The sequence below is a fragment of the Canis lupus genome, chromosome 35 (assembly GCF_011100685.1).
Source record: "Canis lupus familiaris isolate Mischka breed German Shepherd chromosome 35, alternate assembly UU_Cfam_GSD_1.0, whole genome shotgun sequence".
NCBI classification, from domain to species: domain Eukaryota; kingdom Metazoa; phylum Chordata; class Mammalia; order Carnivora; family Canidae; genus Canis; species Canis lupus.
The window spans coordinates 24,868,041-24,886,586 of NC_049256.1; the positions used below are offsets into that span (position 1 = coordinate 24,868,041).

Genomic DNA, 18,546 nt, shown 5'->3' on the forward strand with positions numbered 1-18,546 from the left:
AGAGATCGCACACAGGAGGGAGGGGCAGAGAGAATTTCAAGCAGATTCTGTGTGGAGCCAACACAGGACTCTAATCCCATGACTGTGAGATCCTGACCTGAACCTAAATCAAGAGTTGGCCACTTAACCACCTGAGGCACCCAGGTGCCCCCTTTGTGATGACTGGTCTTCAGTAGAGCTATTGAGCTTACTAATAAATCACCTTGTCTTCCAAATGAGAGGTTTTATTGAATACCTAGCACCTTACCTAGAAACAGTCCTAGCAAGCCTTAGTAATTATCTTGAAATTGATGTATTTACATTGAGCTGTGGACTGTCCGCCAGGCTATTCATACTTTTGTTCATAAGTATATCAGTCAGAATAGGATAGATTGCTTCATAATAACAAATGATCCTCCCTTCCCACCCCCATCTCCATGGCTTTCAGCAGTCATAATTTTGTGACACGTCCCTTGTAGGCTGGACAAATTGCCTTTATTCTGGAAGGCAGATCTCTAGCCACACAGCAGAGGACCAAGAATTACGGCTCATGCTGGCTGGGAAAGCTTCTCTCTGAAAGTCATACACATCACTTCTATTTGATGTGATGTCCCCTTGCCCAAAGTGACTCTCATGACCAAGCCTGCCAGTGGGTGGGGTGATGAGGCATCATCTTCTCACAGAAAGGGGCAATGGATATTTGGAAACATTGGTACAGTAGACACCAGACAAAGTAGTAGTAGGAGAACGTATATTCAGAGAATATTTTAACATTTGCTAACAAAAAACAAACAGGAGCGCATAAGCTTATATTGTTCCACTATTTGGAACCAGAGTTCATTGGAAACATCTAACATGTATTCTACCAGAATTTTCTTTCCTCTTAAATTTATTTTCAACCTCTTAGAGGTTCTGCTTGTTTTAAAATTATCTTGTTTTAAAAACTTTTTTCTAATATTGACAGGTTTTCCTGGACCTCTGTACAAGAAATATTGTTGAATGTTATATGGTTGAGCTAGACCTGGCCTGGCCTCTGCCCTCAGTCTCTGTGAATCCACCCACAGAGTGTGAATAACTACCATTAAATGAGTGTTTACTCTTCATCAGGCTAGTGCTTTATACATGTGGATTTACTCAATCATGCCATCAATTCTGGCAGATAGAACAAAACAAGCAGAGGGTTCACATTCCAACTTTGACCCTGGGATCTTGTTTTTCTAAAACTCTCATAGTATGGCGTTGACTCTGCCTCTTTTTCGAGATGTATGATTTCTACTATAACAACAAGGGCACATATTTGGAATTTACAGCCATCTCCTTTGGAGTTTTGTCTTTATTTTAATATTTGGCTTGAAATTATTATATTTGCCCGATGGCGGAAGAGCTGAGCAGGCCATTTGCCTTGCAGGCTTCATGCCAATCAGACTTTCTGTGTTGTTCCTCGGTTCAACATCCGGTCGCATATTATTGAATCTAAGACATGCCACATCCAAGAGTATTGCCAAAGTGCATGTAGTAATTCTAAGTATTCAATGCCACCCAGGGGGAAAGCTCTTTAAATTGTGAGAAATCTACATCTCCTTTGACCTCTAATTTCTTAAAAACTCAAACAAGGAGATCTGTGGGCAAACACACTGAGTTCATTGGCTGCGATTAATAGCAATAGTTTTAAAGACTTAACTTAATATCTTAACTTCTTAATAGTTTTTAAGACTTAACTTTAATATCTTAACTTCTCTTGCATCATTCCTTTGATGGCATTGGATATATTTAGCTTCAAGGCATTTTGTTTCTTTTTACCTTTAAATTTCTCCCAAAAACGTTATGGATTCATGGGTTATTTCCCAGTGTCTGAATAACCAATGGGTAATTTTGCCAATCTGGGAGTGGGGTACAGGACCAGAGGTGCAAATGCTAGCATGACTCTCGTGTTTTGTTTTTTAGGAAAGGAAAAGAAGTACCCCCATCCTTCAAACAGTTTTTCAGTAGCTCCCTGGCTCTGATGCAAATCAACCTTTCAGGCACAAAACTGTCTCCTGAGCCCTTAAAGTGAGTGGTCAATTAATTTTCACCAGAACTTTTAACGTTCAGTTTGTTATTATGAATGTACTTGAAGAAGATGACACATAATCCTAAAACAGACGGCGCAGATGAAAATGCCTTTCTAACTTGTAACTTGGGACACAAAAGGAAATCACATTCTTTTTGAGTACATTGTGCACTGTTGATATTATTGCATCTTCTGTTTAAAAAAAAAATCTTCCTTTGGTTTGTGACCTTGGCAGTTGTCACTGATCTTCTATAAATGTGCACTCAGATGCTGTTTCCTTTATGTTAACCTCTGTTCAGCCTGTTTTAGGTGTATTCATATATGTGTGTTCTACTCAATATTTATTCTACATATTTCTCCTAACCTTAATAAATTCTATACACAGTGTGTATGCAGCAGAGTCGGTTTTTAGGTGCTTTAGTTACTGAATTACCTAGGTCGGTATAGGCTATCTATCTGGTGTTTTTATTTGGCAGTCAACTTAGGTAATGGGTTAACATTCCTAGTGGTGGAGTTAAACTCTTTAACTAAAATATGGCTTGAGGATAATTTATCATCATTGAAATTTCTGTTCACCATTGCCAGAAATAATCAAAAGGGCTATAGCATCAAATTCTCTTTAAGTCTAAAGAACATATTTTCAAGTAGTTAAGAGTACGTACATGTTGCATACGCTCAAATGCATACACAGATTTCTCCTTTCCCCAGTTGGCATGTAAATCAGCATTTAATTTGTATGAAATGTTAAAATTAATGTCTGCTATTCATTTTACTAGAAAATTAATCTTTATCTAATTTGTGAGTTGCCTTTTTTCTCTTTGAGAGGTGTTTAATTCTTTTTTTTTTTTTTTTTTTTTTTTTGAGAGGTGTTTAATTCTTGATTCCAGTATCTCACATGGCACCATAGGACTTAAACAATGAATGTCTTTAAGGACAGTAGATCTAGTCAAGTACGAAGAAAAAAATCCAATGGATATGGCAGCCTTTTGTTTTGTTTTGTTTTAAACATTGAATTGATATATTGAAGGTCTATAAATGTAACAGCTACAGATAGTAAAAGCCTCATGATGAGACTCTTTGTGTGGATATTAATTAAACTAATGGAATCAGTATTCTAAAAGGGGATCCATTATAATTTAGTCATATTTACTTATTCATTCATTTAACTAATATTTATTGAGCATTTGAAGTGTGCCAGACAAGAAGGTGGTACTGGGCAGAAAGCAAATCCACACTTGATCCTTGTCCTCATTGTACCAATAGGAGATCAAAACAGTTTTAGTGACAGGTGCACAGCATTCCAATTCTTTTAATGTTCTTGATCCTGTGAAATGTAGAGTAGCACTTGATTGATTAGCATTATTGATTTTATAGAATGTTCCATACCACCACAGTGCTGGATTTTACTGTATTGTTTGTTTGTTTGTTTGTTTAATTTTTTTATTCATGAGAGACACAGGGGGCGGGGCAAAGACACAGGCAGAGGGAGAAGCAGGCTCCATGCAGGGAGCCTGACGTGGGACTTGATCCCGAGACTCCAGGGCCATACCCTGGGCCGAAGGCAGGCACTAAACCGCTGAGCCATCCAGGGATCCCCCACTGTATTGTTCATTATAGAGACTTACTGATAAAAAAAAATCATACCTCAAAGTGAACTTTGTAATTGTTAAATCTTGTGACCTGTTGTTATTTATGTGAACATCTAATAGTGTCCTGTAAGTGGTCTCTTCAGCTCTGTGTTTTGCTTAATAAAAATTTTAATATGAGGGAACAGGCTCCATGGCTGAAGAGTCTGTAAGCAAAATTCCATATGTACATTTAATATAATTCTATACCGTGAAAAGATATAACAAAACTAAGGTGTTCGGGTTTACCTGTGAGGTGGGGGGAATGGAAGAGAACTTGCAAAGCAAGACCCCAGTTTAGACACTGGGTCTCTGCTTGTATGTGGGCCGTAACCATCAGTGTTGACAGCACCTGTGAGCAGGCGTTGTGGGATTCCTAGTTTAGAGTGGAGGAAATGGAGGCCCAGGAAGCTACGTAATTTGCCCAAACTCACAGTCACAGGTTGGGTTTCCCGTGAAGCAGATGTTAAGATGGAGCACAACATGTAGGAGATGGAGGCTGGGACATCCTGACCCTGTGTCCATCAGTCCTTGGTCTGTAGTCTGCCTCTGGAAGGATATGGCCTGGGACATGACATTTGCTTCAGCCAAGGCCACCGCTGATGAAGACTGACTGCCGAGGGGGTTCTGGGAGGTGCATCGCAGTGTCCACTGCCACCACCAGCTGCCACCAGCTGAGGACGTGCCTGCCCCGCCACTTTCCCCTGTACCAAGAGGGGTAGATGGAGGCCTTAGCTTGCTGAAAGATTGGGGGTCAGCAGCCATCAGAAAATATGCTAAAGCAATGCACCTTCTTTTGAGAGAAACCTGTTGTGCTCGCTTCGGCAGCACGTTACTAAAATTGAGAGAAACCTACTAAGTTTGGACATAACAGTATTCTGCAGAAGTATTCTTCTATTTGGGGCTGCTTCAAAAGCAGTGGAAAGCATATGACTGTTACTTCAGAGCTGCGCTTTCTCCTTGCAGTCCATGATGAAGTATTTCAGTTTTAGTAAAGAACATGATGACATTGTTCCTTGGTGTTTTCTAAAGTCTTCAGAACAGCATGGTCCTTGTCTGTCCTGAGGATGCTCCTTGTCCTGCGTCACACAGAGTAAGGCCCGAGCTCCTGTGTCCTGCTCACGCTGGCACCTTCACTTCGTTCCCCCTCGTCTCTACTTCCCAGTGCCCTCTTGGCTCCCTTTCACATGACACCCCTTCTCCCCATCTCCTGGGCTGAGGTTTTTTTTTTTTTTTTTTAGATTTTATTTATTTATTAATGAGAGACACAGGGAGGCAGAGACATAGAGGGAGAAGCAGGCTCCCAGTGGGGACCCTGGGATCACGACCTGAGCCAAAGGCAGATGCTCAACCACTGAGACACCCAGGTGCCCCTCAGACTGAGTATTTTTAAGAACCCTATTGCACGTGCTACTCAAAAGTCGTAACTAGCCTCACATATCCAGAGCCAGTGAAATGAGATACAAATTCTTCTGTTAACCAGGATTGCAGTTGGAGGATTAAAGAGGACAGTCGTGAAGACAGGTTTCCTTCCATCCCTGGGTTAAAAGTAATAAGGCTTCCTGCTGTAGGGCTTTCCCCAGCACATGCCAGGCTTTGTAGCTGTTCTGTCTGGCTTTGTTTTGCAATTGCTGTGAATTGTTTGTATTTAGAGCCTCGGGAGCTGTTCCCTCCTCATGGCTGGTCTTCGGTACTATCCGTGTGTCAGTATCTTAATGTGCACCATTGTTTCCTCAGCCTTCATCTTCGCGTAAGACCAACAGGAAGAATTTCCCTCCCACTGAAGCATTGTAAGAATATAGTGTTAAAATATGTGGCTAGGTTCTAGAACCCCAGCACTTATTAAAACAAGAAGGGACCTCTTTGGTCATGTGCTGACTCTCCCATTTTGCTGATGAGCACCTGAGATAGGAGAAAAGCAGCGTGTGATGTCTCAGGAGCTACGACGTGGTCAGTACAGAGCCAGGACTTGGGGACTGGCCTTGGGCTTCTCCGTCTCAGGCGATTTCAGCCGCTCAAGACTGCCCCCAAGAAGGAAAGGGGGGGTAGAAGGGGGTTGGGGGGAAGCACTGGTTAGGGAAAGAGAAGCAATTTAGTAAATAATTAAGCAGGAGTATGCGCCCAGGTGACATCTGCCCAGCCTTTCCCACCTCACTCTTACCCCGGGGTATTTTTGGAGTCTACTGGGTGCAGTCCCTTTTCCTGGGAACATTGAGAACAGGTGGTGGGCCCCCGCCTCCTGGTTCCACCCACTGGTACTTCCTCCTATATGCCTATGATGTGTGCCCACCATTGCCCGTCCCTGAAATCAGGAGCTCTCTGGTGCTCACCTGTGTGCTTCTCCCAGGACCTGGTGCAGGTCTGATCCCTTCGGTGTGACTGATGGATGTGTGCACACGTGTAAAATGTCTGCATCAAGCCTGCCAAAGTGCATGATTGTACAGGACTGACTTGTACAGGTGGAACCAATTCATTGTTTTAGAGATGTGATCCATGTGATGAGTCCAGCCTCCTCGACGTGCAAATCAGAAAATTCCTTTCCACGGTGCTGATGCAGTTTGCCCCGACACCAGCTAGTGGTGGCCAGCTGGACAGGCAGGATCCTGGACTCAAGGCTCCAGACTTGTGCCTTCTCTCTTACCTCCTGCTGTAAATGCTTAGAAAAACAAAACAAAACAAAAAACAGCCCTCTGCATAGACCGTAATTTCCTATGCTAGATAGTACAGAGCCTGACTTCTTCATAACCTGTTCCTTAGGGAAAACCAGTGTTATTTTGCTACTGTGATAACAATTGCCTAATAATTTCAGAAACAATATTAAAGGTGTTCTTAAGCAGATGCAGGTGGGAACTGATCTGTGATGAACACAATTTAATTTCAGTGTGCAGTTAGGAGTACTGTTGGTTTATTTGCATAGGAAAAGCGGTCCTGGAAGGTCATGCATTCTTATTACGTCCACTGCCCATCAAACAGAAGAATGTTACAGCGTCATTTTCTCACGGAGTCTGGGAGGCAGAAATGCGGCCGGGATTTTAAAACCTGAGGTGGTGCTTGGTGCTTGACCTGTGGTTCGGAAAAGCATTCTTCCTTCTCTGGGCTTTATTCAGCATGTGACTATGTTTTGGGGGCAACGTGTGGAATTTGTATCTAACGTGTGTGTTTTCTCCCCTCAGAGCACTGTTGTTGGGCCTGGCTTGCAATCATAACTTGAAGGGAGTTTCTCTTGATCTCAGCAATTGTGAGGTAAGAACACATTTAGACTATGGAATGGAAGAGATTATAATACCATCAAAATTGCTTTGCCTTTTTCCTGGAAAAAGTGTGAGACTGAATCTGGAGGGTTCAGAAAAACACACATTTTATAGATGTCTCTGATGTTCTGCATTTTGCAAGTTTTATCTACAAACAGCCATAGAACACCATTCAGAAAGCATTTGAGTGGGTTTTTAATGACTTAGGGATTTGTTTTGTTTTGTTTTTATTCATTCTTAGTGCCAGTTGCTTAAATATCTTATGATGAAGGCTTTAGATAGAAAAGCCATAAACTAGCTTTACTGTTATGAAAAACGTAACATTCTGCATTCCTTGCGGGGCACAGATGCCTGTAATCTGACATGAGTTCAGAGACTGAAAGAGAATGGCTGTGGTGTCATTCATCTTATTTTTTTAAGATCTTGATTTAAAACAGGAAAATTAAGATGCTTCTCAAAATTCTAACAATTGCAGACACTTCCTTTCAAAGAATACCAAGATAATTTGAGACTAAAAACCTCTACATTTTAGAGGGTACCTAAAAGTCTTGAGACTTTCCTTTTATGTGGAGACCAGTAAGGAAATACCCAGGTACAAATCATGGGGCCCCTCCAGAGCCTGACTTTAACCCCATATGTCATACTTGGTTTCTTCTGGAGGTTATGTCCTTTCATTTCTGTACCTGGGCCTGTGTACCCACTCTTCTCTCCTTCTGGCTCATGTTTGGTGTGTCCCACTTCTTCTCCAAGGCTCCCGTCTCTGAGGAGTGAGGTCAAGTCCAGTTTCCTCCATGTCTGTGTCAGATTCCAAGGGTTCAATTTGAATTTGGTCTCAAATGATATGCGGTCCTACATGAATTAGATGATACCTCAAAATCTCAACACCTATATCTGCAAAATGGAGGCAACATTAGTGCCTTACCTGGTGGCTAGTGTTATGGAGTTTAAAGGAGCTCTTCTTCATCTGGGGCATCTGGGACATATAAAAGTTATTTGTTTTTATTGTTTATCTGTTTGTAGAATTTCTCCCCTGACTGCTTCATTCCTTTGTGATCTTATTCTTTTTCTGATTGTCTGGTACTTTTCTGCACTGTCAAATTTTCATGTGTAAGTCAGTGTTGTTTGTTTTAAAAATGTATTTATTTATTATAGAAAGAGAGAGAGAGAGAGCATAAACAGGGGTAGAGGGAGAGGGAAAGAGAATCTCAGACTCCCCACTGAGCACAGAGCCCAACGTGGGGCTTGATCTCAAGACCCTGAGATCATGACCTGAGCCGAAATCAAGAGTTGAACACTCAACTGACTGAGCCACCCAGGTAGCCGTATTGTTCCTTTATTTATAAAGACAGACCATATAATAGAAACCAAGTTTGGAAATATGAATTAATTGTTTACCAATACTTTCTTAAGGAATGTGGCATTAATTAAAACTTTTGTTTGGGGGGAGGAGTAAGAAGAATGGGGGTAGGAAGGATTATTCTATTAAAAAAAAAAAGCAAATTCGTACAAACTTGATTGCTCTACTAGCTCACACTACTGAATGACCCAAACCTTTTACTATCCTCATTAAATATAGTGATTCCTATCAGTACAACATCTTCCATTTAATTCTGTGATCAAAATAGAAAGGGACATAAGTGATCATCTGGTTCCCATACTTAGGGATGAAAAAAGTAAGGTCTAAAGAAGTTGAAATGATCAGCTTGCTAATGGCAGAGTATGATGAAAATGTGCTTTCCTGATTGTTGTTAATTATACAGGTAATTATTAGAACATCAAATGTGATTAAGACATTTACGTCTCAAATAAGTTGTTAGGTTATCATATGCCCAAAGAATACTGTGTTATATTGCTATGTCACTTGTTTTTAAACTTCTTTATCATCCCACTGGGAATAATGTTCAAAGACTGTTCTATTTGGTGAACTGTATAAAATTGACATTTTTGTAGGTCAAAATGGTAGACTGTTGACAATTTCATTAGGTTCCACCAAATGGCTAATAGACCTTTTTCCTTTATGATTTTTTTGTTACTAAGGTGGGAATCCAGATCAAATGATTGCTCTCTGATGTTAGGGTTGGCCGTTAGGATGATGGCAATTACAACTTTATTTTGGCCATTCACTTACAGATTATATGATACAGTGGTACTGCTGAGAAATGGGAACCCTTCAGACTACCTTAGAACCCTTAGTACCGTGCTCTCCCACCATCTTAACGCTTGAATCACAGTTCTGGTGGCCACATTTATAAAGTCACGTTATCTTGCTGCTTGTGGAAATTGATGAAACACAAAGTTATTTTTCTAAATTAAGGTGTCTTGTCATATTTTTCTTCTTACAGATGGGTGTCCAAATCTAACTAGGTTTCTCTTTGCTTCTCTCCATGATAAAGTAAATCTCCCCTGGAAAGGTGTTAGGGGTTATGATATTATCTGCATAGAATGCTTGGCCATTTTGAGTATTAACTGATACCCTTTTAATTATTTGATACTTCACAGTTTAGGTAGTGCTCTTAGAAAAAGTCTTTCACCAACTTGGATGTTTGAAATTATTCATGTGTATATTTTTTTCTTTTCTTTCTCTCTTTAGCCATAGTAGACACAATCCCCTCTACTGTTAGCATGCCCATCAAAATCATGCAAAAATTCAGCACTTAATGTTCCTTTATGATCAGATAAATTGCCCCACCTGTGGTGGTAGGGGATGAAACTTCTCTCTGATGCCATGTCATCTTGGAAATCTTCCACAGTGACCCAGGATGAGGGGCTGACCTGAAAAGAGTCAGTCCAAAGTGTAACACTGGATATTTCCTGATGTGGGCACCAAACAAGTTCACGGTCCCCCAATGATGCCTCTAATATGACAGTCTACCCAGCCATGGAAGCAAAGGACAAATGTGATGTAACATGAAGTTTTTGTATTTTATTATGAAATAGCTACTTGCCATTGGTTAATTTTAAAATCAGGTTTGTGTGGGTGTTACAGAAGATAAATGGCCATCACTTAAGACAGTGGTTGAGTTTACTGGGAGGGGAGAAGGAAGTAACTTTGAAGTCAGAATTACATGTTTACAGAGATGAAAAGAGGATATGGTCAGTGATATTGTAATAGTGTTGTAGGTTATCAGATGGTGACTCCACTTAGCATTCTGAGCATTTAATGTACAGAGTTGTTCAATTATCCTCACCTGAAACAAACATGTACACTGGACACTGTGTGTCAACTACACTTGAGTAGTTTTTTTTTTTTAAGTGTCTACATAGGAAGCTTAGAATAACTTTACTTATGGAAATGATTTTTAGTTTTTACCATTGCTGGTCCCTTCACTGTCCATGCTCACCTCTCTGGTGACTTGTCCCTGTGGTCCTCAGAGGACTTCTGTATTTCCCCGAAAGAGGCACTTCACGTTCATCAGTTTGAATGAGAGAGGAGATTTATGCTAAATGCTGTTTAAAAATAAAAGTACCATGTAGCTGTTTATAAATTATAGAATTGCTTTCCTCCAAGCAAACATCATTGGTATTTGGACACCTAAGTCCAGAATTTGAGGCTGCAATCTTTGGATCTGTGAGGGCAAAGCTAGTAAGTATGGAAATTAAGCTTTCATGTACAGATAACGTCTCTACTTAGAGAAAAAAGCATCTGCATTCCTTAAGATGTTCCACATGAATTATGTTTACCAGTTTGTTTTCTTTCCCTCGGTCTTTTTAGTACCCAAAGGGGTCATCTCTCTAGGAAAAGAATTACAAGTAGTCCTGGGAGACAAAAGGGGTCATGACCAAGGGTTGGTACACTGAAATCAGTAAAGCGCCCTTTGAAGTCTGGCTAGGCCACTTGGCTTGCATTTCTTCAGGCTTCGTTTCTCACCTGTGGAATGGAGACCATAATAGCTCCCGGGGATTTGGCACCCTGCTGAGCCCGGCCTGTGTGAGCCATCCTCTGGGGAGGAAGAGAATGACTACTGTGAAGCCTTATTTTGAATGTCAGAATTTACAGCAAGAGTCAGTACGGCCTTTCTAAAAATCTTTATTTAGAAGTATTAAGATTCTGGATTTTCCGAAATATTTTTGGGAATTGCCTTCAAAGCCATTTTCAATCTTTCAAGAAGAATTAGTCTCATCAATTTATAGTCCCACCTGATTTGGGACGCAAAACTGTATTACCCTCCACGGCCAGACTTGTACCCTGAATGGCCTGTGGCTATCCTCATTCACTCTCACAGGGTAAGGATTCAGCATCCTTGTGGATGTTCAAAGATATGTGTCCCGTTGCCCTCAAGGTTCATTCCAAAAGAAGTGTTTTACAACTGTTTTATATGGTAGTAGTGAAATTGGCGTGCGGATGGATTCTCTCCACACACCTGTCTACCTGAAGGGAGCCAGTGGCTCCGTCATTCTGGCCTGTGTAGAAATGTCACCGTGGTCCTACTGCAGGAGCAGAATAGAGAAATGCTGCTGCTGAATTCCTCCAGCTCACGGTCCTTCCAAGTGAGAGAGAAGAATCTCCAAGACCTCAGGAGTGATGCAAAGTTGTAGGTCTGGGTGTAGAGTCGGTTCTTTTAAGCAGAAACTTTCCTGCACATGATTCCACAATTCCCGCCAGGGTGCTGAGGAGCAGCAGATCAGATCATTTGTAATGATTAGGACATTGCAGCACCGGAATAGAAACTTCTGAGGCAATTCTGTCCAATGCGATAGTGGTTCACCCACCTTTGAGGTGGAAGGCAGGTGTGCTGCGATGCGGGTGGGTACCTTCCACGGTTGTACCCCCCAGGGATCAGCTTCCTGTTGGGCCCAGGGTGGGAGGCAAAGCAAAAACTGTTGTCGCAGCAGGAAGCATATAGGAAGCAAAATAAAACGCACAACTGTTTGCTCCTTAGAAATGACTACTTATATCTGTCTTTTTCGGTTCCAAATTGCCTTTTGGCCTCAGACCCCACTTAACAAGAGGACATTTTGAGTCCGCTCTTGTCAAACCACTTTTTGTCCTTGGAGAAACCGATACACTATTCACAGTTTGTTTTCTTTTAAAGAGTTTATTTATTTATTCATGAGAGACACGGAGAGAGAGGCAGAGACACAGGCAGAGGGAGGAGCAGGCTCCCTGTGGAGGGCCTGATTTGGGACTTGATCCAGGAACTCCGGGATGACGCCCTGAGCCAAAGGCAGACGCTCACCCGCTGAGCCACCCAGGCGTCCCCGCTGTTCACAGCATAAAGTGAGAAAATTTCCCAGGATAAAAATTATTTTTTAATTGAAATTGGGACCCCTGTAGAAGAAAAATGCTAATTTGAGGGATTATTTTATATTTAGATTATATATTTTATATTTTGTCACATCTTTTTAAATGGCAAGTGATCTAGAGGAAGGAAAATGAATTTTTTTTTAAGATATTGTTTATTTTAGAGAGAGAGCAGAGGGTGGGGGTGGGAAGAGGGAGAGAAGCAGACTTCCTGCTCCATCCTCCAGCCCTGAGATCATGACCTGAGCTGAAATCAAGAGTTGCATGCTCGACCGACTGAGCTACCCAGATGCCCCAAAGGAAAATGAATTATTAAAAATTCTGTCTAGATTTTAGTTTTCTGCTTCTCTTGTCCTCATTATGGCTATTTGAGTATTAGATGCAACTATTCTCTTAGAACTGTGAGTAACATCTACCTTTCTTGAGCAAGAGAACACTTCTCTGTTGAAACAAATGTGAGTTTATTTTTAACATTTCAAAAAGTATTCAGTGATTCAGTCACATTTACTCCTCTTTGATCTTGCTTTCTTTTAAATAATGCTAGTGTGTGGGATCCAAATGAGGGTAATTTAAAAACCAGTTTTACATGCACACATGCAGACATAGCCTCTCATTATGCAAATTTCATTTAAAAGGATTTTCATTTACAGTAATGGAAAAGCTTTTACTGTTTTAGGAAAGCCTTAGCTTTGGGGCAGTTTTAGGCATTTAATAACCTGTGAATTCAATTGAATGTTCTTGGTACCTGAAGATAAGTTATTTTATTAGTTAAAGTTTTGATTTGGGTTTTGGGAGCGGATTTTTAGTTGCAAGCGTTTTTCTAACCCTTTTTTTCATAATAAATTGATAAAGGCTTCGGCTTCTCTGCTCTGCTTACTGCTGATAATGTGCTTTTATTTTTTCTCCTTGGGCTTTCCTTAGCTTGGCCACTGTGTAAGTACTTTATAAATCAATAAATTAAGGTCTGTTGATATATTTGATTGGTTTTTAACTATTGGAAGAATGTTAGTTTTATGGCTATATGCTACAAATATTATCAGTCAAGAGTATTTATAAAATAAACAGAATTGAGCACTTAAATGTCACCTGTATTTTCCATATCTGTAAATGGAATATTGTTACTGTACTTGATAATAATGAGATATTTTCTTGAAGAAATTTTACTTCTCTGCAGAGACATCGCTAACAGCAAATAATCACATTGTGAAGATTTTATGCACTTATGTTTATCTTCTGAAGAGCATTTTTTCATGCTCTAAAAGCCAAATTATGTTTCTTTGAAGTGTTTGCTTAAAATATTTTTTGCTTTAACTTTGACATAGTCTGTATACACATTCACATCTTCAAGTATTAACAAGCTATTATCTGGAGCATTGCTTCTCAAAACTATATGTGGTGAAGAATTTGGTTGTTGTGTTTTTATTTTTTAATTTCCATTCTATCATAAACCAGTACTTTTGCAAAAAATGTAATAAAAATATATAGAAAAAGATTTAAAAAGACATAAAAATATAAGCCCTCAATTTTTGTTAATTGATGCAACAGACCTCAAAGTATTATTACTCAGATTTTTAATATATTCATAGTCAATTTCTGCATCTATTTTACCCAAGACCAGTAGCAAACTTTGCAGACTGCCATCAGTCTGGGGACTACACTCTGAACTGCAGGCTGCTGGGGCGAGTCTAGAGATGATGTGATAAAGATGGACTCCGGGTTTGTGGGTCAGCTGGAGAGCACCTGGGAGTACAAGCAGTGTAGTAAAATGGGCCTTCTGCCTTGGCAGCCGCTGCACACACTGCGTTCTAAGCCCCTCAACTGGAGTTAGTTGGTCTTGGTTTCCCTAAAGCTTGAAGACCAACCTCCTGGGCAGGTCTGCCCCTTTACAGTTCATGTCAGGCCCCACAGAGTGATCTGCTGCCACCGTAGAAAGTAGAGAAGGCTGAATTTAAACACCTCATCTGAAATACTCCTGAATAAATAACAATCCCAAGGATCTGATCTGTGTGAAAACTGCCTGACACCCAAGCAGCCATGGAAATGAGCAGGTTTTGGTTCTGGGTAGCATAAAAATATTGCATGTAAAACAGTGAATTGGTTCTTTAAATTCTTACATCAAAACTTGCACAAGTAGGAAGTAGCATTTTGCATTTTACACTTGGTATAGCAGCTTAGATAAATTTTAATGTTCTTACATTGGTAGAGAAACCAGGGTACCTAATAGGTTCCCAGAAGGTGATCATTTCTTTCCCTTATGAAATAGTAAGTTTGCTGAGCAAAGAGGCCACATCTTGGGAAATTTTCATCCTTTACAATCCTTTACATATAGTAGGAACTCAGATATTTGAAAACAAAAAGATCTTCTGATCTCTGTAGATATGCTTTTGGTTTCCTGGGAAAAGATGCAAAGTATTGACTTTTATAGGTTGCCGGTCTTTGTAAAATAAATGAGGTTATAAAATGAGAATTAGTTTTGCTATAAGGCAACCATAATATTTTAAATTATTCTAACATCTTTCTTTCTTCTGTGGCTCATTGAGTTTGTACAGATCATTGTAATCACCTTGAGCTGTTTACTTTGTAATACTGAGACCACAAACACTGTTTCTGTGGGACAACAGGCTGGGTCTCTCCTGAAGTGGTTGACAGCAAGAATTCATCTTCGCTATCTCCTTTGCTTGTTTTGCTGCTACTTGGTGGAGTCCTACCCTGAAATCTGGAATAATCAGACAAAATCCATAACAGTTCCTTACGTATAAAAGGGAATTGTTAGGTTCCCAAAAGTCAGAAATGAAGACAGTGCATGTAGGCTGACAGAACCCATGCTCTTCATCTTTCTGTTTCTTTTTCTAGCAATTACAGATTTAGGTAGTATGGGAAACAGTAGCAATGACTAGTGATTGGCTCTTTACCACTGATGATAGCTATGGAGTTGATAAGCTTTCACTTGTTCTTTGGCATGAAGTCTGAGACTGTATCTCTTGCTTTTAATTTTATTTGGTTCCACTTCTAGTAGGTGACTCCTTTACCTTGTGTGTGGTTTGTGTTTCTCTAGCTGAGATCAGGAGGTGCACAAGTATTAGAAGGCTGCATTGCTGAAATCCACAACATCACCAGCCTAGATATCTCCGATAATGGTAAGTTGGAAATCAGAGAAGAAACAAATACTATTTAAAGCAAGTTACTAAGGGGGAAGAAAAAGCCCAATCTAGCCAATACCTACACGAATGTGTCATGGCACTTCTTGACTAATAGGACTGTTAGATTTAACAGAATTTATGTATGGAATAAGTCAATGCCAGAGTCTTAGTAAGTTGATACCATGGCCAAAAATGCAATAAAACAAGTCAGTTTAAAAAAAAAATTGTCATCAGAACATTGATAATAATCTTTATCTGACCTTTTGCATTCTTAGTGACAATAAAATAAAATCCTTTTTTATTTACTCAGAAACTTGTTTCATTAGCTTCATTTCTGCCAACTATAGTAGCATGTGAGTAGGAGCCTGTTAAGTTCACATAGACAACTTCAGTTACTCGCCAAGAAACGGTATGTTGGAATTGCCTCTTACAAAATCATGGGCAGAGATGAGACTCATCCTTTCCCCATTTCTTGCTGACTTGACTTACCCACTGAGTGTATAAGAGATTTAGGTATGTCTTAGCAGAGAATGAGTTTAACCCTGTGAAATAATAGGACATGAAAAGAGAGAAAATAGTTCCTTGGAAAATGAAAGATTGGAATCCCAGGGTTCTCGAGACCATAGGGAAAGTCATCCAAGTGCGTATCACCTTTGCTTAATTATGTTACATTTGAGAATTTATTTATACACGTGTGTTTTGATTCTCTGCTTTTTCTGATTCTTTCCAGGTTTAGAATCTGACCTATCCACCTTAATAGTGTGGCTCAGTAAAAACAGATCAATACAACACCTGGCATTAGGCAAAAATTTTAATAATATGAAATCCAAGTAAGAGTTTTGAATTTTTTTATATAACAATGATGAAAATAAGCAACCTCGTGAAAGCTTTTGATTTGATTCCACTGTCCACATCTTTAAAATCTCTTTAGAAATCTGACACCTGTGTTGGACAGCTTAGTACAGATGATTCAGGATGAAGAATCGGTGAGTACTATTTTAAAGACTTTTGCCTCAAGTCTTTAGCTTGTTACCATGTTTACTAATTATTTCTACTGAGTTAATGCTGCTATGCTTCCAGATAATTTTATCTACACCATTTCTGTTTTTTTTAATGGAATAAATAGATATGCTTTAGTACATAGAATGTATTCAAAATTGCTTAGTCTTCATTTCAACTCATTACTAGTTAAAGGAAGATTGTAACTAAAAGATTAAAAGAAGTATAAATTGGCTCATAAGCCCATCTTTTAATGAAACTTACTATGTCCTAACTTCAGCTGTTGCAGTAATCTGCAAATATGATTTTTTTTCAATCTAGTTGAATTTCTGACCTTATATCATGCTGGGAAATATCATACTGCTAATTTGAATTTTGTCTCATAATTATGTAGAATTACAAGAGACTAAGAAAGCTGGTTACTCATCTGAAATTGCTTTTAGAGCTCAAGTGTTATTCTTATATTTTTATTCCCTTTAGTTGCTTCTGGCCAAGACTTGGTTCAGATTAAAGAAATTTAATTTTAAATAGTATCCTATTTTGCTGCCCTTTAAAGTACATTAGAAAAAAAGAAAAAACATATATATTTTTAAGATTTATTCATTTGAGAGAGAGTAAGAGCATGAGCAGGAGGGATAGAGGGAGAGGGAGAAAGAATTTCAAGCAGACTGTGCGTTCAGTGAGAAGCCAGATACATTGACCCTGAGATCATGACCTGAGCTGAAACCAAGACTCGGATGCTTAACTGACTGAGTCACGCAGGTGTGCAAGAGAAGGATATTTTATGAACAAAGCAAGAAGTGATCTACTATTAATTTCTTTAACTTAAACCTGGTGTTATCTTATATTTTGCACCTTATATTTTACTGAGGCTTTTTAAGGGTTTTTTCCACTTCATATTTTAGTCCTGTTTGGCCACCAAGTAGCTTTGATGGTACCTAAAACCCAAATCAATGTGTATTCCTACTACAAAGATTCAGGTTATTGATGTTTTGTGATTGCTACTTTTTAGGTCATGAGACTGATTTCCTATATGAATCATGTGAGAGAGGACACATTTTTATTTATTTATTTTTTAAAGATTTTATTTATTTATTCATGAGAGAAACACAGAGAGAGGCAGAGACACAGACAGAAAGAGAAGCCAGGCTCCATGCAGGGAGCCTGATGTGGGACTTGATCCGGGGACTCCAGGATCATGCCCTGAACCAAAGGCAGATGCTTAACCACTGAGCCACCCGGGCATCCCGAGGGGACACATTTTTAAAAAGCATTGTTTTCCACTTTGAATTCTTGCAGGGTAGTAGCAAGTTCTAGTATGACTCTAAGCTAGGTTTTCTGAGAAAGCCAAGGGGCCAGAAAGGTGGAGACTAGAATTTTTCCTAGATGCTGGCATCTTTCTGTGTAGATCTGACCTGGAAGGTGGAAGAAAATTCAGTTGTCCTGTCTCTTTTTTGTGTGGATATAATTTCCAAACTGTGGGCCAGAGATGAAATTCATTATCAATTCATGAATTTGAACACTTCTTTCTGTCCTCATTTGGTAACAAACTCCATGTTTTGTTACTTTTATACTGGGTTATTAAAATGAGGCACATAAATCAAAATTGATGCAGTTTTGCATATTTAATTTGACTGTATACCACTCTGCTTTGAGTTTCTGATTTCCCAGTCTTGGCCCTGTTTTAAAAGATTGAAGATGCTAATATTTCAGCATCACAGTTAATATTCATCCCCAACTACTGTTTCTTAGTGTATATTTTAGCGAAATTTATATTTTGTGAAAAAAATATTTTAAAATGTCATGTTTTGCCTCTTACATGAGGGTCTTCTGTTTCTGTAATTCCAAAAGGCTCTCACTTAAAAACGATCTTGATATTTAAAACATGCCTCAAAACCTATTTGCAGGTGGGAAAGTTGCTCTATAAATGTGAATTCTGTCAAGTTATAAGTTTGGGAAGTGTGCCACTAATAAAATACAGGGGAAAGCTCTTTATGTTCACGTCATTGAAAAGTAGGTGGCTTTTTCAAAAAGCAATTACCTTCTATTTTTTCCTACTTCTGAATTAGTAATGTGCAAAACAATTCAGAATGATTAGGAGGCGAGCCTTGCAACACTAAAAGTTCCACCAATAACTGACACAATTGGGATCCCTTTTTTATTTTATTTTTTTAAAGGTTTTTCCATATATAAAATAATGTCTTGCTTTTTACATTCTGGCCATGTGTTGTCAGAGCCTGTTCTTTGACAGCTCATGGAA

The 18,546-nt window shown here is 39.3% G+C and overlaps 1 protein-coding gene across 4 annotated transcripts in view; it reads left to right on the top strand.

Moving 5' to 3' along the window:
• CARMIL1 (capping protein regulator and myosin 1 linker 1) overlaps positions 1 to 18,546 on the top strand; it is a 312,127-nt gene that overhangs the window by 185,009 nt on the left and 108,572 nt on the right. For all 4 annotated transcript variants that reach the window (XM_038584305.1, XM_038584306.1, XM_038584307.1 and 1 more), the window contains exons 16-20: positions 1,924 to 2,028; positions 6,828 to 6,897; positions 15,203 to 15,284; positions 16,018 to 16,117; positions 16,219 to 16,273. In XM_038584305.1, coding sequence (XP_038440233.1) covers positions 1,924 to 2,028; positions 6,828 to 6,897; positions 15,203 to 15,284; positions 16,018 to 16,117; positions 16,219 to 16,273 — 412 coding nt within the window. The remainder of the gene's footprint in view (positions 1 to 1,923; positions 2,029 to 6,827; positions 6,898 to 15,202; positions 15,285 to 16,017; positions 16,118 to 16,218; positions 16,274 to 18,546) is intronic.